Source organism: Struthio camelus, chromosome 2, assembly GCF_040807025.1.
Source record: "Struthio camelus isolate bStrCam1 chromosome 2, bStrCam1.hap1, whole genome shotgun sequence".
NCBI lineage: Eukaryota > Metazoa > Chordata > Aves > Struthioniformes > Struthionidae > Struthio > Struthio camelus.
The window spans coordinates 173,278,773-173,300,525 of record NC_090943.1 but is presented as its reverse complement, the minus strand read 5'-3'; the positions used below and the strand labels follow the sequence as shown (position 1 = coordinate 173,300,525).

Sequence of the window (21,753 nt, the reverse complement as noted above, 5' to 3'; positions counted from 1 at the left end):
CCAGATGTGGACACAGGTCTCTGGGGCTTTGCAACTGCTGTGCTGATTGCTGTAGTTTACTACGCTTAGCTGAGCGCTCCAGAAACACATCCACCAGGGCAGAAACCCTGCTGCTGCATACTGGCTACCCCCTGCCAGGAGCTTGCAGTGATGCCCTTGGAAGTGCTCTGGGACACAGGGCATGTTGTGTCGCAGAGAACCAGATGGGGCAGCCTGGCTGCACCTCACCACCACAGTGCACCCAGGACTTCCCCAGCAGGTCTGGTTCCAGCTGAGGGCAGTGAGGGAGATGGGTGTCTCCCTGTCTAAGCAGGCAGCCTGGCCTTAATATCGCATGTTTGCCACTCTTTCAACTTTGCAAGCAGTTTATCTGCAGATCTCCTGAGGGCTGGTGTTGGGGCTGCTGGTATAGATGCTGGATAAGGCATTTTGAGGTTACAGAAACCTGCTGCTGGGAGGAGGACAGCTCCAAGACACAGAGCTGTGCAGCAAATCTGCAGCCCTGGCAGTGGCACCCCTGGGCTGTAGCCACAAGTAGGCTGGTGGTGGCTGTGGGGCACCTGGCACAGGCTGCCTACTGTGGGGAGGGCAGGCACACCTGGCCGCAGGTGGGTGCCATGCCCTCCTTGCAGCCCGGCTGCAGCTTAGCACCCATTGCCCCAGGATCAGCTCCAGAGGTGCTGCTGGAGCCTGATGGCTGCTCCTGGGTCCTGTGCGGCCCTGGGTGCACCAGACCGCGAGACAGAATCACACAGAATCATAGAATAGTTGAGGTTAAAAGGGACCTCTGGAGATCATCTAGTCCAACCACCCTGCACAAGGAAGGTCACCTAGAGCACATTGCCCAAGATCGCGTCCAGACGGCTTTTGAATATCTCCCAGGATGGAGAGTCCACAGCCTCACTGGGCAATCTGTTCCAGTGCTCAGGCACCCTCACAGTCAAGAAGTTTTTCCTCATGTTCACATGGAACTTCCTGTGTTTCAGTTTGTGCCCACTGCCTCTCGTCCTATTGCTGGGCACCATGGAGAAGAGCCTGGCCCCTTGACACCTTCCCTTCAGATACTTCTACACATGGATCAGATCCCCCCTGAGCCTTCTCTTCTCCAGGCTGAACAGGCCCAGCTCTTGCAGCCTTCCCTCATATGGGAGATGCTCCGGTCCCTTCCTCATCTTAGTAGCCCTTCGCTGCACTTGCTTCAGTAGTGTCACATCTCTCTTGTTGTGGGGAGCCCAGCACTGGACGCAGTACTCCAGGTGAGGCCTCCCCAGGGCGGAGGAGAGGGGGAGGATCATCTCCCTCCACCTGCTGGCACCATTCTTCCTAACGCACCCCAGGATACCAATGGCCTTCTTGGCCACAGGGGCACACTGCTGGCTCATGGTCAACTTGTTGTCCCCCAGGACTCCCAGGTCCTTCTCCACAGAGCTGCTCTCCAGCAGGTCAGCCCCCCAGCCTGTCCTGGTGCATGGGCTTATCCCGCCCCAGGTGCAGGACTCTCCACTTGCCTTTGTTGGATTTCATGAGGTTCCTCTCGGCCCAGCTCTCCAGCCTGTCCAGGTCCTTTTGAATGGCAGCACAGCCTTCTGGGGTATCAGCCAGTCCTCCCAGTTTTGTATCGTCAGCAAACTTGCTGAGGGTGCACCCTGTCCCTTCATCCAGGTCACTGATGAATAAGTTAAACAATACTGGAGACAGCATGGATCTGCTGAGCCAGGGCAGGAGGAGACATTGCGCTGCTGCCAGTCAAGTCACGATGTTACACCCAGGGACACAGCCAGCTGCCCGGGAACCTAACACCAGTCATTCCATCAAGAAAGAGGAAATCCAGTTCCCATGAACGGTAAAACAGCCAAAAAGAGAGAGAGGTACTTTCAATAGGGAGCCTGGAAAGGCCAGGGGGAGCGTTTTGACCCCCAGCTGGGAGCAATCCCAGTGCCGTGCCTCGGGCAGCAAAACGGCATGGCACTGGGGGAGCTGGCACGGCACTGCGGGCACCCAACTGGCATGGTGCTGCTGACAGACATAGCACCAGGGGCACTGAAATGGCCGTGGGCATGGCCCCAAGGGTAGCCAGCACATGGGAGCCCTCCTTTGCCATTGTGTAGCCCTGCTCCTCCCTAAGCTCTCCCTTCCATCCATCTCCTGAATAAAATGTTTTAGGGCCCTCAGGCCTGAAGTGGGATGCGGCAGGCGGTGTGTGTGTGATGTTCATCTTTACGGCTTTCATGTCTAATTATCCACAATAAGTGTTAATTACCACCTGGGCATGGTCTTGAATGGCTTCTCTTTTCTGACGCTCTAGCGTGGGATGGTGAATGGGGCTGTGGTGTATCCTGGAGCAGGGCGAGTGCTGCCACCCACAGGCTGGACAACACATGCTTTGGCAATGGGCAAGGGAGGTAGAGGGGCTGGAGCTGCTGGGGGCTGCAGAGTCCATTTTACTCTCTTTAAAACAACAAAATGGAGCAGGATCATAGAATAATTTATGTTGGAATGGCCCTCCAAAGCTTACCTAATCTAACTCAGAGCAGATCTGATCAGATTAGGTGGCTCAGGGCTGTGTCCAGTCAAGACTTAAACTGCTCCATGACTGGAGATCCCACAGCATTGCTGGGCAACCTGTCCAGTTTTTGACCACTCTCATGGTTAAACAAAATTTTCCTAGTATCTATTGGAATTTCCTATGCTCTGACTTGTGTCTATTACCTCTTGTTCTATCTCCATGTACCTCCCAGAAGAGCCTGGCTCCATCTTCTTTGTATTCTCTGATCAAGTAGTTGTAGACAGCAAGATTGTCCCTGATCTTTCCGTTCTCCAGGCTGAACAGGCCCATCTTGCTCAGCCTCTCCTTATATGTCATGTGCTCCAGCCTGCTGACCAGCTTGGTGGCCCCCACAGGACTTGCTCCAGTCCAGTGTCAAAACCACTGTCTTTCTTGTACTGGGGAGCCCAAAGCTGGATGCAGCAGTCTAGATGTGGTCTCACAAATGCCAAATACAGGGGCAGGATCACATTCCTGGACTTCCTGGCCGTACTCTAATACAGCCTGGGATGCCGTTGACCTGCTTTGCTGCCAAGGGGCATTGCTGGCTCCTGTTCAGATTGTTCACCAGGACCCCCCAGGTCCTTTTCTGCAGAGCTGCTTCCCAGATAGTTGTCCCCCAGCCTGTCCTGTTGCATAGGGTTATTCTTCCCCAGGGGCAGAACTTTGCATTTGCTTTTGTTGAACTTCATGACATTCTGTAAGCCCATTTCACCAACCCTTCTAGACGCCTCTGATAGCAGCCCTGCCCTCCAGCATATTGACCGCTTCCCCAGGTGTGGTGTCATCCACAAACATCCTGAGTGCACTCTATCCCATCATCTAGGTTGTTAATGAAGACCTTAAACAGTATTGGCCCTAAAATGATCCTTGGGGGACCCGACTAGTTAATGGCCACCAGCTGGACTTTGCACCTCTGATCACAACTCTTTGAGCCCACCAGTCTTGGCAGTTTTCCACTCACCTTATTGTCCACTTATTCAGCCTATACCGCACCAATTTGGTGAAAAGGAGACTACAAAAGACTGCATCAGAGGCCTTGCTAAAGTCAAGCTGCACAGCCTCCACTGCCCTCCCCTTGTCCACAGCGCCAGTCACCCTATCATACAAAGGAATGAGGTAGGTCATGCAGGATTTGCCATTGGCAAACTCATGCTGGCTGCTCCCAAACACCTTCATGTCGTTCATGCATTTAGAAATGGTATCCAATAGGATTTGCTCCTTTACCTTCCCAGGGACTCAGGTGAGACTGATGGGCCTGTTGTTCCCAAGATCCTCTTTCTTGCCCTTCTTGAAGATGAGTGTGATGTCTACCTTTTTCCATTCATTGGGAAAATTCCCCTATTGCCATGGCCTGTCAAGGGGATAGTGGGCTCACAATGACATCAGCCAGCTCCTTCAACATCCTTGTTCCTAACTGGTTCCATGGACTTGTGCATGTCAAAGTGGGTCAAGTGATCTTAATCCACCTTTTTCATCCATCTTGTCCTTATCACTTGTCACTATGTCCCCTGCCCCACTGAGTAATGGGCCCACACTCTCCTTAGCTTTACTTTTCCTGCTGATGTACTTACAGAAACCTTCTTGCTCCCTTCATCTCCCTTGCTAGCTTCAAGTCCAGTTGAGCTTTAGCTTTCCTGACTCCATTCCTACATGCACAGGCAATGTCTCTGCCCCACTGTCTGCCAAGGTCACCCCTGAGGTCCTGGTCACCCTGAGGTCCCACAGACCACCAAGGCTCTGGTCATCCCCAAGTCCTTAGTCACCCCCAAGGCTCCACCAGCCACCAAGGTCCCAGTCACCGCCAAGGCCCTGGTCACCCCTGAGTCCCCACTGACCATCTAGCCCCTCCCCCAGTTACTGCTGAGGCCGCAATCACTGCTAAGGCCCTGGCGGCAGGCCTGCCAGAGGCCCCACCAGCTGCTGAGCCTCCAGTGGCCACTAAAGACTTAGTAACTGCTGAGGCCCTGTTTGCAGCCCCGTTAGCCAAGGACCCATTTGTGCCCTGTTAACTATTGCGGCCCTCTACATGGCCCTGGAAACTGCCGCGGCCCTGCTTGAGGCCCCAGTGTTCACCATGGCCCTGCTTGAGGCCCTCCCCTTGGCCCTGGTGTCCACCATGGCCCTGCTTGGAACTCTTCCCAAGAAGTGCTTGGCCTGACTACCTGATGGACGAGTAGCACAGTGACCCTGAGACGGCTGCTCTCTGCAGGCAGTTTCATGTCATGTATATGTGAAAAGGTGTGGAAAGTGGAAATACCTCCCTCCTCAAAACCCACTATATCCTTTTCAGGTGGGATACCTGGACTGCAATAGCTGCTGTGGAATTGTACAGTGGTGCAGTGTGGTCTGCCTTTCTTTCTCTGTTCCCTGCCTAATCTTAACATTTGGATTGTTTTATTCCGACTGCTGCTGAACACATACTGAAAGACCTACAATTTTCACTCCTGAGCAGTAACAGCTTAGAGCCATGTATGTGAAAGTTAGGACTGCTTCTCCCATGTGTGCCTTTTTACCTACACTGAATATCATCTTCCATTTTTATCCCAGTCACTACATGTTGCTGGGTCTTCCTGCAGTTTTTGCAGCTGGCATTTGTCCTCACTAACCTGAAAAATTTAATACCATCTGTTCATTCACTGGTCACATCGTTTCCCAGACCATGTCTGCATGTGTTAAACAGCCAAGCTTTTCAGCATGGGTCCCTCTGGGCTCCACTGGTGACTCTCATACTAAGAGGTCACTTGTATTGATCTTTCTTTCCTTTAACCATTCGTAGCTCTTGTTTCTATGACATCCCAGGAGAAACTGCCAGTTTAGCTGTGTGAAGAAATACAGTTGATTTAACCCCGCAGCCTAGTTCTTATGAGAATAGCAACACTCATGCCTGTGTCATGACATTTTATATTTATGTGCCCCCCCTCCTACGTCCCCGCTCAGGAGCTGCCTTTCCTCCTGACTGCAGAAGACACTGCTTACCTAGCTCAGTCTCTGCATAGAGAGCCATTGCCCCACATGTCTGTCTGCTCATCTTCCTCATCTGCCCTACTCTCGCTGTCTTTCAGGCCTGGGTTGTGTATTCCCTATCAGTGTAGTTAATGACTGTCTGATCTCACTCTAAGCTCTTTTCAATGAACAGCCTCCTCTGCTGTTCCTATGCACTTCATACCTTGGTGCTACAGTGTTCTCCTGGTGTACGCCCTTCCAAGAAGTTTATGACATATGACTATTTTATTTAAGAAGACATATTCTAGTTCCTCAACCTTTTTTCTTATATTTATCTTGGTTCTCTTTTTTTTTTCTGTCTTGTGTTTAAAAAAAATTCTACTTGTTCAAACTATTCTTCCCTTTTCCTGTTCTCCATGCTAGTTTTCACTATGTTTGAATCATGCTCGTTCTGCCCTCTCCTTCACATAAAGATACAATACTTTTGTGACAACATCTTTTTAGCTTCTCAGCCCCATCTTATGAATTTATGTCTCTGCTTCACTGTCTGACCTTTTGGAGAATGCTATCATGGACGCCCTGGCTTTTACCTTCCTGCCTAAAGCCTAAATGTTAATGCCAGAACCTCCACTTTCCTCTGTGTGGGGGCCTGTGGTCACAGGTTTCTCCCCAGCACTTAACTATGAGCCTGTCCAGAAACCTCCTGAGATCCGACCACCCCACCCCCTGCAGGCAAGTCATGATGTGACTCTGGCTCACAAGCACCAAAGTTTGGTTGGTCTCAGCTCGCTCTCTGAGTTCTTCATCAAGAACGTTTGAAGACAAGACCATCACCACTGTCACATACCTGTTAGGCTTCATTGTCTAAGCTAGAACAGGCACTTCTTACCACAGATGTTGCTACCTCTTGGCTCGTCAAGTGCATGGCTGCCTTGAAGGGAGCCATGATGGCCCATGTGGCTGTGGAAGCCTCCATTCCTCTGCCTGAGGAAGTTCTGACTGTCCTTAACCAGGCTGCTTGCTAACTCCACCCTGCCCCACAGCCTCCACCCCAGGCAGGGCTGACATGCAGACCAGGAAGGCTGCTCCACCCACGGGTGGACTTTAGTACTGCTTGTCAATAACCAGCTGAAGAGAGCACTGAGCTACTCCACCCACAGCCTGTGGCCCCCTTGCCCTTTGCTGCACTGCCAGCTGACGATGAAAGCTGGAAGGAGAGAGAAGAGCTGCAGGCTGTTCTGGCCTGGATGAAGAGGGCTCCTGGCTGTGAAAGCAACAAGGCTGTAACAGGAAGTCAGTGTCTCAAACCGGAGGGCAAAATGCAATGACTGCAGAGCTAAGTAATAGGGAAATGGCCATGCACACACCTATCCCACTGTTCCTAATGTCCCTCTGGAGTCCTAATGCAGGAGACTTCATGAGCCAGGCAGGCAGGTCGGATCTCCAAGGCTTCCTGGTGAAAAGCTTTGCTCTGGGGCAGTGCATTCATGTCAGACTGCAGTCACTGGGCAATATGGAGCACCACAGTGGGGAAGACAACCAAGCTTCAGCACCAGGTCCACAGGCACCCTGGGTGACACACTGCTATACCCTACTCTGCCTTCCTCTCCCTAGTGCATGTTTTTCATCCTGTGCTATCCTCTTTTCATTCCTAATCTCAGCATGAGATTGGCTTATTTTATGTCTCCAGTGCCACAAGGTGATAACAGCCAAGCTTGAGGAAGAGTTGCCCATTTGCAGATGGCACCCCAGCCCAGGGCAAAGAGTCTGAATCCAGAGCAATGGTCATCATGATTTAGGGGCTTGCCCATTGAATTATGAGTATCTGTAAGAGCAGAGATTACAGAACCTCACTGGAAAACCTGTATGTGTGAGAAGACTGTGCAACTTGAAATATATTTAAGAGAAGAAAGGCTCCATCTAATCACCACCCCTTAAATGAAGAGCTCTAATAGATTGAGTTTGATTTGTATAGCCACTCAATTTACATCTCAGAATACTTTGAGCTTTGCTCTTAATTTCTTTTCTCTTGTACATTCTAGTAGATACATTACAAATACTTTCCAGCCTATCTAGCAGATGCCTCAGAATGTGGTTGTATGGAAAACCCTGACCTCTGTACAACTGTGTGATGTACAATGCCTGGCTTACAGTGGTGCATATGACAATATGGATCTTTTATTCCCCAGAGGTTATAACTAATGGTGTTTATAATGGCTTTTAGTTAGCTATATAAGACCTAAAAGCCCATCAAGAAATGGCCCTATAATGTTAGGCTCAGTACACACACAGGGCAGCTAACAGGAAGAGCTTATTGCCAGAAAATAGACCTTGGAAAAGGGAAGAGATAAAACACAGTTGGAGAGTGAACAGCTTGAGGATAGCAGGCACCCACACAGTTTCACAGGGACTGCTCGGTCGCCATGGCTTTGTTAGCAAGGCCTAAGCTAATGAAAAAGGCAGCTGGCAAGTGGGACATGTAGGGAGCAGGAGTGAAGGCATCAGGTCAGATGAGAAGAGTGGTACAGGTGAAAAGATGTGGAACTAGAGAGATTGAACAAGAGGAGACAGTCCAAAGGAAACAGTCCAAAGGAAACAGGAGTGCAAAGGAACATCGGAATGACTGTACTGGACCAGGGCAAGAGCCCATCCAGCTCAGTGTGCTGTCTCATACAGCAGCCAGTAGTGGGCTTTCAAGTTAAAAATAAAAGGAAATCAGGAAGGTATGATGGGATCTTTTCCTTATCAGACACACATGTATTCTGGCAATATGCAGAACTCCCTGATCTGGAGACAGCACAAGATGAATGTGTATAAAAGATACAGATGGACCATTCTCCTGAATTTGGCTAATGCATTTTCTAATCCATTTCCAGAAAAGAGCAGAAGTCTGGAAGACAAATAAGATGTCTTTTGGTTTACACAGGCCTGAATCATCAAGGCTCTCTGGCGATGATACTACAGTATCTGCAGGACAGATTGATGGGCAGAAGCTAGACTAACCCCAACACCAAATGTGGTGAGGCCTGAGATCCTTCCCCTTGACACCACTCTGGCACTTTGGGTAAATTGCTGCTTCTCCCATGCTTCCCCATTATCAGAGTGCAGATGGTGGCAGGACAATAGCAGTTACACCAGAGCAAACGTCCAAGTCTCCACTATACTGCGGCCAACTTTATCCAACATCAGAGCTGGGTTAAGTATATAACAACAGGGCAAGCCTGTAGTGATACCTCTCTGATACTGTCTTCCATCTTTTAGCAACCTGTGACTCAGGGACTTCCTGCAACAAAGATGTGTCTTTGTATTTAACAGCCCTCAATAGATTTCTCTTACATTAATTTGTCCAATCATTTTTTGAGCCTATTCACATTTCTGGACTACACACAGTTTCTGCAGATAAACTACATTTGTTTTCAACTATTACCCATAACAGTTGTGGTGAAAAATCCATTTTTTTCCAGCATATAGCTGGGTTAGTTAAGGTAAATAGCCAAAGGTAATGTATTTCAAGATAGTAAGTTACCTTTTATAAAACAGTAGCAGAATTATTTATCCTTGACTGTGCTTTACAGCAAAGTGATTCTGAAGCTGTTTCCTCTCTAGGGATGTGGCGTATGGGCTGTGCCTGATGGGAGAGGGGAAGTTAGCTCAGGATGTAGAATGGCAAGAAGATCGGAGAAATGCACCAAAATTCTCAGCTGGAGGTAACTGTTTCTTTTTTTTCCTGGTTTCCCTTATTGCTGGCTGGATATTGGGAGAGTTTTGAAGAGACATAGCCTATGACAATGTATGCTAAGGTCTCTTAGCTCTTGCATGGATCCCACAGAATACATTTTTAAAGAGGTGCTGAAGACCTGCAGAGTTAAAGGGAGGGGAAATGCAAAATTTGAGTGAATTGAGTGTGCATATAAATGATAGGCCAAACCACATGTAGTCTAGGGCCTCCCAGAGTAACTAGAAACACTGAGACAGCAAAAAAAGAGATAATGTAACCCACTCCAGTAACACCTAACACAAGCCTGATGTAATGCTTACACTGAAACCTGACCTCATTGTGTTATTCAGGCGTGCATATCTTCAGCTCTAACAATGCCCCTCAAATCTGCTAAAAAGAAAAATTTCTTCCCATATGAGAACACAGACTAGATGGAGAATATAAATACTATTCACATTGTCCCTCACATACTGTGAAAGATGTCCCTCCATGTAAGGCAGGATGAGGAAAAACAGATGTCTGAGGGCAAAATTCAAAGCAAAAATGACATCAGAAAACTCAGGCGAAGTCTTGCGTTTCTGAAAAGCCTGTAGAAGATGAAGGGATAATGTTATAAACCACAATGCTCATGTGAGCCACAAAAAAGATATGACTACTGTGCAGAAAGTCAAAGAAAAAGAAAACGGAGGAAATAATCCAAAATGTATTAGAATAAGCAAAAAAAAAAAAAAAAAAGGATTAAAGTTATTATAGAAACATACCAGCAGAAAAACAACCATATGTAATGGGTGAATACTGAAAAAATATATGACAGAAAGATTCCCAAATCCCAAAATCAAAAAGCTATTACAATCATTTCCTTAAAACTTCAAGCAAATAAAGACCAGTGTCCGGGTCGGGGACGCAGCGGCGGAGGAGCTGCATGTAGGTGAGGTTCTCGTGCGTGTTGGGGTCGAAGAAGCCCTTGGTGTCGTCCGTGGGGTCGGAGAGGATCTGGCTCATCTCCTGGTCGAAGTAGCCGCGCCGGTAGGCCACCTCCACGGGGACGCGGTGGCTGTGCACGGGGTCGATGATGCCGCCGGTGGCGATCTGGGCCTCGAGCAGGCGGATGCCGTGCTCCTTGACAATGAGCTCCTTCTTCATGGCCTGGAAGAGGGAGATCTGGTCATCGGTGTAGGGGTCGGTGTAGCCCGTCACGGCTCGCTCTGCCGACAGGAGCTTCTCGTGCAGCTCGCTGCCCACCAGCCCCGAGGAGACGGCTTCGTCCACGGAGAGCTTCTCGTTCTTGAGCGGGTCAATGACGAAGCCCGTGGCAGCCTGCGCCTCCAGCAGCACCAGGGCCGTGCCCTGCCTCAGGATGCCCTTCCACATGGCCTGGTAGATGCTCATCTTCTCCATCTTGGCAGGGTCAGCCTTGGACGGCACCAGCACTCCGGCGATGCAGCCCGTGCCGTCCAGGTAGCGCTTGACGGAGTCCATTTCCGTCACCTCCTTCACCGTCTTGGAGCCCTGGATGAGGTCGGCCAGCGTGTCCTTGTCGATGATTCCCGAGTCCATCAGGTCCGAGGCGCTCACCTGCCTCCTGAGGCCCGCAAACTTCACGTTGCTGCTCCTCTCCACCGTCTCCTCGATGAGGACGGTGATGAGCCTTGCCAGCTCGTCCAGCGTCAGGCTCCCGTCCCGGAGCTTCCCCAGCAGCTCCTGCCTCTTCGCCTCGGAGACGTACTTGGAGAAGAGGAGCTCCCACACGGAGACCTTCCTGCCTTGGAAGCCGCCCACCGAGACCTCGACGGTGCGGGACCTCAGGGCCCGCTCCAGCTCCCGCTCCAGCTCCCGCTCCCGCTCCCGCTCCAGCTCCCGCTCCCGCTGGGAGTCCGCGGCCTCGCTGTTCTCGGGAGATGACGTCGCCTCCTGGCGCGGCGCCTTGCCGGCTGTGGCGGCGCCGTGGCCCTGGCCCTCGGCCCTGGAGATGATGGCGGTGAGGATGGTGATCATCTCCGGGATGGTCACCGTCCCCGCCTTGTACTTCCTGAGGAGCTCCTGCCGCCGGTGGTCGGGGATGTAGCGAGAGAAGAGGAGCTCCCACACGGTGACGCTCTGGCCCTCAAAGAGACCCACGCTGACGGTGGTGCGGGCGGCCTGCAGGGCTTTCCGGGCGTCCTCGGTCAGCTGGTAGAGCACCGAGCTCTTGTCCATGAGCTGGAGCATGAGGAGCCCCGTGTCCGGGTCGGGGACGCAGCGGCGGAGGAGCTGCATGTAGGTGAGGTTCTCGTGCGTGTTGGGGTCGAAGAAGCCCTTGGTGTCGTCCGTGGGGTCGGAGAGGATCTGGCTCATCTCCTGGTCGAAGTAGCCGCGCCGGTAGGCCACCTCCACGGGGACGCGGTGGCTGTGCACGGGGTCGATGATGCCGCCGGTGGCGATCTGGGCCTCGAGCAGGCGGATGCCGTGCTCCTTGACAATGAGCTCCTTCTTCATGGCCTGGAAGAGGGAGATCTGGTCATCGGTGTAGGGGTCGGTGTAGCCCGTCACGGCTCGCTCTGCCGACAGGAGCTTCTCGTGCAGCTCGCTGCCCACCAGCCCCGAGGAGACGGCTTCGTCCACGGAGAGCTTCTCGTTCTTGAGCGGGTCAATGACGAAGCCCGTGGCAGCCTGTGCCTCCAGCAGCACCAGGGCCGTGCCCTGCCTCAGGATGCCCTTCCACATGGCCTGGTAGATGCTCATCTTCTCCATCTTGGCAGGGTCAGCCTTGGACGGCACCAGCACTCCGGCGATGCAGCCCGTGCCGTCCAGGTAGCGCTTGACGGAGTCCATTTCCGTCACCTCCTTCACCGTCTTGGAGCCCTGGATGAGGTCGGCCAGCGTGTCCTTGTCGATGATTCCCGAGTCCATCAGGTCCGAGGCGCTCACCTGCCTCCTGAGGCCCGCAAACTTCACGTTGCTGCTCCTCTCCACCGTCTCCTCGATGAGGACGGTGATGAGCCTTGCCAGCTCGTCCAGCGTCAGGCTCCCGTCCCGGAGCTTCCCCAGCAGCTCCTGCCTCTTCGCCTCGGAGACGTACTTGGAGAAGAGGAGCTCCCACACGGAGACCTTCCTGCCTTGGAAGCCGCCCACCGAGACCTCGACGGTGCGGGACCTCAGGGCCCGCTCCAGCTCCCGCTCCAGCTCCCGCTCCCGCTCCCGCTCCAGCTCCCGCTCCCGCTGGGAGTCCGCGGCCTCGCCGTTCTCGGGAGATGACGTCGCCTCCTGGCGCGGCGCCTTGCCGGCTGTGGCGGCGCCGTGGCCCTGGCCCTCGGCCCTGGAGATGATGGCGGTGAGGATGGTGATCATCTCCGGGATGGTCACCGTCCCCGCCTTGTACTTCCTGAGGAGCTCCTGCCGCCGGTGGTCGGGGATGTAGCGAGAGAAGAGGAGCTCCCACACGGTGACGCTCTGGCCCTCAAAGAGACCCACGCTGACGGTGGTGCGGGCGGCCTGCAGGGCTTTCCGGGCGTCCTCGGTCAGCTGGTAGAGCACCGAGCTCTTGTCCATGAGCTGGAGCATGAGGAGCCCCGTGTCCGGGTCGGGGACGCAGCGGCGGAGGAGCTGCATGTAGGTGAGGTTCTCGTGCGTGTTGGGGTCGAAGAAGCCCTTGGTGTCGTCCGTGGGGTCGGAGAGGATCTGGCTCATCTCCTGGTCGAAGTAGCCGCGCCGGTAGGCCACCTCCACGGGGACGCGGTGGCTGTGCACGGGGTCGATGATGCCGCCGGTGGCGATCTGGGCCTCGAGCAGGCGGATGCCGTGCTCCTTGACAATGAGCTCCTTCTTCATGGCCTGGAAGAGGGAGATCTGGTCATCGGTGTAGGGGTCGGTGTAGCCCGTCACGGCTCGCTCTGCCGACAGGAGCTTCTCGTGCAGCTCGCTGCCCACCAGCCCCGAGGAGACGGCTTCGTCCACGGAGAGCTTCTCGTTCTTGAGCGGGTCAATGACGAAGCCCGTGGCAGCCTGCGCCTCCAGCAGCACCAGGGCCGTGCCCTGCCTCAGGATGCCCTTCCACATGGCCTGGTAGATGCTCATCTTCTCCATCTTGGCAGGGTCAGCCTTGGACGGCACCAGCACTCCGGCGATGCAGCCCGTGCCGTCCAGGTAGCGCTTGACGGAGTCCATTTCCGTCACCTCCTTCACCGTCTTGGAGCCCTGGATGAGGTCGGCCAGCGTGTCCTTGTCGATGATTCCCGAGTCCATCAGGTCCGAGGCGCTCACCTGCCTCCTGAGGCCCGCAAACTTCACGTTGCTGCTCCTCTCCACCGTCTCCTCGATGAGGACGGTGATGAGCCTTGCCAGCTCGTCCAGCGTCAGGCTCCCGTCCCGGAGCTTCCCCAGCAGCTCCTGCCTCTTCGCCTCGGAGACGTACTTGGAGAAGAGGAGCTCCCACACGGAGACCTTCCTGCCTTGGAAGCCGCCCACCGAGACCTCGACGGTGCGGGACCTCAGGGCCCGCTCCAGCTCCCGCTCCCGCTCCCGCTCCCGCTCCAGCTCCCGCTCCCGCTGGGAGTCCGCGGCCTCGCCGTTCTCGGGAGATGACGTCGCCTCCTGGCGCGGCGCCTTGCCGGCTGTGGCGGCGCCGTGGCCCTGGCCCTCGGCCCTGGAGATGATGGCGGTGAGGATGGTGATCATCTCCGGGATGGTCACCGTCCCCGCCTTGTACTTCCTGAGGAGCTCCTGCCGCCGGTGGTCGGGGATGTAGCGAGAGAAGAGGAGCTCCCACACGGTGACGCTCTGGCCCTCAAAGAGACCCACGCTGACGGTGGTGCGGGCGGCCTGCAGGGCTTTCCGGGCGTCCTCGGTCAGCTGGTAGAGCACCGAGCTCTTGTCCATGAGCTGGAGCATGAGGAGCCCCGTGTCCGGGTCGGGGACGCAGCGGCGGAGGAGCTGCATGTAGGTGAGGTTCTCGTGCGTGTTGGGGTCGAAGAAGCCCTTGGTGTCGTCCGTGGGGTCGGAGAGGATCTGGCTCATCTCCTGGTCGAAGTAGCCGCGCCGGTAGGCCACCTCCACGGGGACGCGGTGGCTGTGCACAGGGTCGATGATGCCGCCGGTGGCGATCTGGGCCTCGAGCAGGCGGATGCCGTGCTCCTTGACAATGAGCTCCTTCTTCATGGCCTGGAAGAGGGAGATCTGGTCATCGGTGTAGGGGTCGGTGTAGCCCGTCACGGCTCGCTCTGCCGACAGGAGCTTCTCGTGCAGCTCGCTGCCCACCAGCCCCGAGGAGACGGCTTCGTCCACGGAGAGCTTCTCGTTCTTGAGCGGGTCAATGACGAAGCCCGTGGCAGCCTGCGCCTCCAGCAGCACCAGGGCCGTGCCCTGCCTCAGGATGCCCTTCCACATGGCCTGGTAGATGCTCATCTTCTCCATCTTGGCAGGGTCAGCCTTGGACGGCACCAGCACTCCGGCGATGCAGCCCGTGCCGTCCAGGTAGCGCTTGACGGAGTCCATTTCCGTCACCTCCTTCACCGTCTTGGAGCCCTGGATGAGGTCGGCCAGCGTGTCCTTGTCGATGATTCCCGAGTCCATCAGGTCCGAGGCGCTCACCTGCCTCCTGAGGCCCGCAAACTTCACGTTGCTGCTCCTCTCCACCGTCTCCTCGATGAGGACGGTGATGAGCCTTGCCAGCTCGTCCAGCGTCAGGCTCCCGTCCCGGAGCTTCCCCAGCAGCTCCTGCCTCTTCGCCTCGGAGACGTACTTGGAGAAGAGGAGCTCCCACACGGAGACCTTCCTGCCTTGGAAGCCGCCCACCGAGACCTCGACGGTGCGGGACCTCAGGGCCCGCTCCAGCTCCCGCTCCCGCTCCCGCTCCAGCTCCCGCTCCCGCTGGGAGTCCGCGGCCTCGCCGTTCTCGGGAGATGACGTCGCCTCCTGGCGCGGCGCCTTGCCGGCTGTGGCGGCGCCGTGGCCCTGGCCCTCGGCCCTGGAGATGATGGCGGTGAGGATGGTGATCATCTCCGGGATGGTCACCGTCCCCGCCTTGTACTTCCTGAGGAGCTCCTGCCGCCGGTGGTCGGGGATGTAGCGAGAGAAGAGGAGCTCCCACACGGTGACGCTCTGGCCCTCAAAGAGACCCACGCTGACGGTGGTGCGGGCGGCCTGCAGGGCTTTCCGGGCGTCCTCGGTCAGCTGGTAGAGCACCGAGCTCTTGTCCATGAGCTGGAGCATGAGGAGCCCCGTGTCCGGGTCGGGGACGCAGCGGCGGAGGAGCTGCATGTAGGTGAGGTTCTCGTGCGTGTTGGGGTCGAAGAAGCCCTTGGTGTCGTCCGTGGGGTCGGAGAGGATCTGGCTCATCTCCTGGTCGAAGTAGCCGCGCCGGTAGGCCACCTCCACGGGGACGCGGTGGCTGTGCACGGGGTCGATGATGCCGCCGGTGGCGATCTGGGCCTCGAGCAGGCGGATGCCGTGCTCCTTGACAATGAGCTCCTTCTTCATGGCCTGGAAGAGGGAGATCTGGTCATCGGTGTAGGGGTCGGTGTAGCCCGTCACGGCTCGCTCTGCCGACAGGAGCTTCTCGTGCAGCTCGCTGCCCACCAGCCCCGAGGAGACGGCTTCGTCCACGGAGAGCTTCTCGTTCTTGAGCGGGTCAATGACGAAGCCCGTGGCAGCCTGCGCCTCCAGCAGCACCAGGGCCGTGCCCTGCCTCAGGATGCCCTTCCACATGGCCTGGTAGATGCTCATCTTCTCCATCTTGGCAGGGTCAGCCTTGGACGGCACCAGCACTCCGGCGATGCAGCCCGTGCCGTCCAGGTAGCGCTTGACGGAGTCCATTTCCGTCACCTCCTTCACCGTCTTGGAGCCCTGGATGAGGTCGGCCAGCGTGTCCTTGTCGATGATTCCCGAGTCCATCAGGTCCGAGGCGCTCACCTGCCTCCTGAGGCCCGCAAACTTCACGTTGCTGCTCCTCTCCACCGTCTCCTCGATGAGGACGGTGATGAGCCTTGCCAGCTCGTCCAGCGTCAGGCTCCCGTCCCGGAGCTTCCCCAGCAGCTCCTGCCTCTTCGCCTCGGAGACGTACTTGGAGAAGAGGAGCTCCCACACGGAGACCTTCCTGCCTTGGAAGCCGCCCACCGAGACCTCGACGGTGCGGGACCTCAGGGCCCGCTCCAGCTCCCGCTCCCGCTCCCGCTCCAGCTCCCGCTCCCGCTGGGAGTCCGCGGCCTCGCTGTTCTCGGGAGATGACGTCGCCTCCTGGCGCGGCGCCTTGCCGGCTGTGGCGGCGCCGTGGCCCTGGCCCTCGGCCCTGGAGATGATGGCGGTGAGGATGGTGATCATCTCCGGGATGGTCACCGTCCCCGCCTTGTACTTCCTGAGGAGCTCCTGCCGCCGGTGGTCGGGGATGTAGCGAGAGAAGAGGAGCTCCCACACGGTGACGCTCTGGCCCTCAAAGAGACCCACGCTGACGGTGGTGCGGGCGGCCTGCAGGGCTTTCCGGGCGTCCTCGGTCAGCTGGTAGAGCACCGAGCTCTTGTCCATGAGCTGGAGCATGAGGAGCCCCGTGTCCGGGTCGGGGACGCAGCGGCGGAGGAGCTGCATGTAGGTGAGGTTCTCGTGCGTGTTGGGGTCGAAGAAGCCCTTGGTGTCGTCCGTGGGGTCGGAGAGGATCTGGCTCATCTCCTGGTCGAAGTAGCCGCGCCGGTAGGCCACCTCCACGGGGACGCGGTGGCTGTGCACGGGGTCTATGATGCCGCCAGTGGCGATCTGGGCCTCGAGCAGGCGGATGCCGTGCTCCTTGACAATGAGCTCCTTCTTCATGGCCTGGAAGAGGGAGATCTGGTCATCGGTGTAGGGGTCGGTGTAGCCCGTCACGGCTCGCTCTGCCGACAGGAGCTTCTCGTGCAGCTCGCTGCCCACCAGCCCCGAGGAGACGGCTTCGTCCACGGAGAGCTTCTCGTTCTTGAGCGGGTCAATGACGAAGCCCGTGGCAGCCTGCGCCTCCAGCAGCACCAGGGCCGTGCCCTGCCTCAGGATGCCCTTCCACATGGCCTGGTAGATGCTCATCTTCTCCATCTTGGCAGGGTCAGCCTTGGACGGCACCAGCACTCCGGCGATGCAGCCCGTGCCGTCCAGGTAGCGCTTGACGGAGTCCATTTCCGTCACCTCCTTCACCGTCTTGGAGCCCTGGATGAGGTCGGCCAGCGTGTCCTTGTCGATGATTCCCGAGTCCATCAGGTCCGAGGCGCTCACCTGCCTCCTGAGGCCCGCAAACTTCACGTTGCTGCTCCTCTCCACCGTCTCCTCGATGAGGACGGTGATGAGCCTTGCCAGCTCGTCCAGCGTCAGGCTCCCGTCCCGGAGCTTCCCCAGCAGCTCCTGCCTCTTCGCCTCGGAGACGTACTTGGAGAAGAGGAGCTCCCACACGGAGACCTTCCTGCCTTGGAAGCCGCCCACCGAGACCTCGACGGTGCGGGACCTCAGGGCCCGCTCCAGCTCCCGCTCCCGCTCCCGCTCCAGCTCCCGCTCCCGCTGGGAGTCCGCGGCCTCGCCGTTCTCGGGAGATGACGTCGCCTCCTGGCGCGGCGCCTTGCCGGCTGTGGCGGCGCCGTGGCCCTGGCCCTCGGCCCTGGAGATGATGGCGGTGAGGATGGTGATCATCTCCGGGATGGTCACCGTCCCCGCCTTGTACTTCCTGAGGAGCTCCTGCCGCCGGTGGTCGGGGATGTAGCGAGAGAAGAGGAGCTCCCACACGGTGACGCTCTGGCCCTCAAAGAGACCCACGCTGACGGTGGTGCGGGCGGCCTGCAGGGCTTTCCGGGCGTCCTCGGTCAGCTGGTAGAGCACCGAGCTCTTGTCCATGAGCTGGAGCATGAGGAGCCCCGTGTCCGGGTCGGGGACGCAGCGGCGGAGGAGCTGCATGTAGGTGAGGTTCTCGTGCGTGTTGGGGTCGAAGAAGCCCTTGGTGTCGTCCGTGGGGTCGGAGAGGATCTGGCTCATCTCCTGGTCGAAGTAGCCGCGCCGGTAGGCCACCTCCACGGGGACGCGGTGGCTGTGCACGGGGTCGATGATGCCGCCGGTGGCGATCTGGGCCTCGAGCAGGCGGATGCCGTGCTCCTTGACAATGAGCTCCTTCTTCATGGCCTGGAAGAGGGAGATCTGGTCATCGGTGTAGGGGTCGGTGTAGCCCGTCACGGCTCGCTCTGCCGACAGGAGCTTCTCGTGCAGCTCGCTGCCCACCAGCCCCGAGGAGACGGCTTCGTCCACGGAGAGCTTCTCGTTCTTGAGCGGGTCAATGACGAAGCCCGTGGCAGCCTGCGCCTCCAGCAGCACCAGGGCCGTGCCCTGCCTCAGGATGCCCTTCCACATGGCCTGGTAGATGCTCATCTTCTCCATCTTGGCAGGGTCAGCCTTGGACGGCACCAGCACTCCGGCGATGCAGCCCGTGCCGTCCAGGTAGCGCTTGACGGAGTCCATTTCCGTCACCTCCTTCACCGTCTTGGAGCCCTGGATGAGGTCGGCCAGCGTGTCCTTGTCGATGATTCCCGAGTCCATCAGGTCCGAGGCGCTCACCTGCCTCCTGAGGCCCGCAAACTTCACGTTGCTGCTCCTCTCCACCGTCTCCTCGATGAGGACGGTGATGAGCCTTGCCAGCTCGTCCAGCGTCAGGCTCCCGTCCCGGAGCTTCCCCAGCAGCTCCTGCCTCTTCGCCTCGGAGACGTACTTGGAGAAGAGGAGCTCCCACACGGAGACCTTCCTGCCTTGGAAGCCGCCCACCGAGACCTCGACGGTGCGGGACCTCAGGGCCCGCTCCAGCTCCCGCTCCCGCTCCCGCTCCAGCTCCCGCTCCCGCTGGGAGTCCGCGGCCTCGCTGTTCTCGGGAGATGACGTCGCCTCCTGGCGCGGCGCCTTGCCGGCTGTGGCGGCGCCGTGGCCCTGGCCCTCGGCCCTGGAGATGATGGCGGTGAGGATGGTGATCATCTCCGGGATGGTCACCGTCCCCGCCTTGTACTTCCTGAGGAGCTCCTGCCGCCGGTGGTCGGGGATGTAGCGAGAGAAGAGGAGCTCCCACACGGTGACGCTCTGGCCCTCAAAGAGACCCACGCTGACGGTGGTGCGGGCGGCCTGCAGGGCTTTCCGGGCGTCCTCGGTCAGCTGGTAGAGCACCGAGCTCTTGTCCATGAGCTGGAGCATGAGGAGCCCCGTGTCCGGGTCGGGGACGCAGCGGCGGAGGAGCTGCATGTAGGTGAGGTTCTCGTGCGTGTTGGGGTCGAAGAAGCCCTTGGTGTCGTCCGTGGGGTCGGAGAGGATCTGGCTCATCTCCTGGTCGAAGTAGCCGCGCCGGTAGGCCACCTCCACGGGGACGCGGTGGCTGTGCACGGGGTCGATGATGCCGCCAGTGGCGATCTGGGCCTCGAGCAGGCGGATGCCGTGCTCCTTGACAATGAGCTCCTTCTTCATGGCCTGGAAGAGGGAGATCTGGTCATCGGTGTAGGGGTCGGTGTAGCCCGTCACGGCTCGCTCTGCCGACAGGAGCTTCTCGTGCAGCTCGCTGCCCACCAGCCCCGAGGAGACGGCTTCGTCCACGGAGAGCTTCTCGTTCTTGAGCGGGTCAATGACGAAGCCCGTGGCAGCCTGCGCCTCCAGCAGCACCAGGGCCGTGCCCTGCCTCAGGATGCCCTTCCACATGGCCTGGTAGATGCTCATCTTCTCCATCTTGGCAGGGTCAGCCTTGGACGGCACCAGCACTCCGGCGATGCAGCCCGTGCCGTCCAGGTAGCGCTTGACGGAGTCCATTTCCGTCACCTCCTTCACCGTCTTGGAGCCCTGGATGAGGTCGGCCAGCGTGTCCTTGTCGATGATTCCCGAGTCCATCAGGTCCGAGGCGCTCACCTGCCTCCTGAGGCCCGCAAACTTCACGTTGCTGCTCCTCTCCACCGTCTCCTCGATGAGGACGGTGATGAGCCTTGCCAGCTCGTCCAGCGTCAGGCTCCCGTCCCGGAGCTTCCCCAGCAGCTCCTGCCTCTTCGCCTCGGAGACGTACTTGGAGAAGAGGAGCTCCCACACGGAGACCTTCCTGCCTTGGAAGCCGCCCACCGAGACCTCGACGGTGCGGGACCTCAGGGCCCGCTCCCGCTCCCGCTCCAGCTCCCGCTCCCGCTCCCACTCCAGCTCCCGCTCCCGCTGGGAGTCCGCGGCCTCGCCGTTCTCGGGAGATGACGTCGCCTCCTGGCGCGGCGCCTTGCCGGCTGTGGCGGCGCCGTGGCCCTGGCCCTCGGCCCTGGAGATGATGGCGGTGAGGATGGTGATCATCTCCGGGATGGTCACCGTCCCCGCCTTGTACTTCCTGAGGAGCTCCTGCCGCCGGTGGTCGGGGATGTAGCGAGAGAAGAGGAGCTCCCACACGGTGACGCTCTGGCCCTCAAAGAGACCCACGCTGACGGTGGTGCGGGCGGCCTGCAGGGCTTTCCGGGCGTCCTCGGTCAGCTGGTAGAGCACCGAGCTCTCGTCCATGAGCTGGAGCATGAGGAGCCCCGTGTCCGGGTCGGGGACGCAGCGGCGGAGGAGCTGCATGTAGGTGAGGTTCTCGTGCGTGTTGGGGTCGAAGAAGCCCTTGGTGTCGTCCGTGGGGTCGGAGAGGATCTGGCTCATCTCCTGGTCGAAGTAGCCGCGCCGGTAGGCCACCTCCACGGGGACGCGGTGGCTGTGCACGGGGTCGATGATGCCGCCGGTGGCGATCTGGGCCTCGAGCAGGCGGATGCCGTGCTCCTTGACAATGAGCTCCTTCTTCATGGCCTGGAAGAGGGAGATCTGGTCATCGGTGTAGGGGTCGGTGTAGCCCGTCACGGCTCGCTCTGCCGACAGGAGCTTCTCGTGCAGCTCGCTGCCCACCAGCCCCGAGGAGACGGCTTCGTCCACGGAGAGCTTCTCGTTCTTGAGCGGGTCAATGACGAAGCCCGTGGCAGCCTGCGCCTCCAGCAGCACCAGGGCCGTGCCCTGCCTCAGGATGCCCTTCCACATGGCCTGGTAGATGCTCATCTTCTCCATCTTGGCAGGGTCAGCCTTGGACGGCACCAGCACTCCGGCGATGCAGCCCGTGCCGTCCAGGTAGCGCTTGACGGAGTCCATTTCCGTCACCTCCTTCACCGTCTTGGAGCCCTGGATGAGGTCGGCCAGCGTGTCCTTGTCGATGATTCCCGAGTCCATCAGGTCCGAGGCGCTCACCTGCCTCCTGAGGCCCGCAAACTTCACGTTGCTGCTCCTCTCCACCGTCTCCTCGATGAGGACGGTGATGAGCCTTGCCAGCTCGTCCAGCGTCAGGCTCCCGTCCCGGAGCTTCCCCAGCAGCTCCTGCCTCTTCGCCTCGGAGACGTACTTGGAGAAGAGGAGCTCCCACACGGAGACCTTCCTGCCTTGGAAGCCGCCCACCGAGACCTCGACGGTGCGGGACCTCAGGGCCCGCTCCAGCTCCCGCTCCCGCTCCCGCTCCCGCTCCAGCTCCCGCTCCCGCTGGGAGTCCGCGGCCTCGCTGTTCTCGGGAGATGACGTCGCCTCCTGGCGCGGCGCCTTGCCGGCTGTGGCGGCGCCGTGG

The 21,753-nt window shown here is 58.1% G+C and overlaps 1 protein-coding gene across 1 annotated transcript in view; it reads right to left on the bottom strand.

The window, feature by feature from the left end:
• Positions 1–9,900: 9,900 nt before the first annotated feature.
• Positions 9,901–21,753, bottom strand: part of EPPK1 (epiplakin 1) — a 28,750-nt gene continuing 16,897 nt past the window's right edge. The window contains exons 2-3 of the mRNA XM_068933678.1: positions 19,242–21,566; positions 9,901–18,914 (exon numbers count right to left, since the gene is read on the bottom strand). Of these exons, the coding sequence (XP_068789779.1) occupies positions 10,062–18,914; positions 19,242–21,566 (11,178 nt within the window). The 3' untranslated portion in view covers positions 9,901–10,061. The remainder of the gene's footprint in view (positions 18,915–19,241; positions 21,567–21,753) is intronic.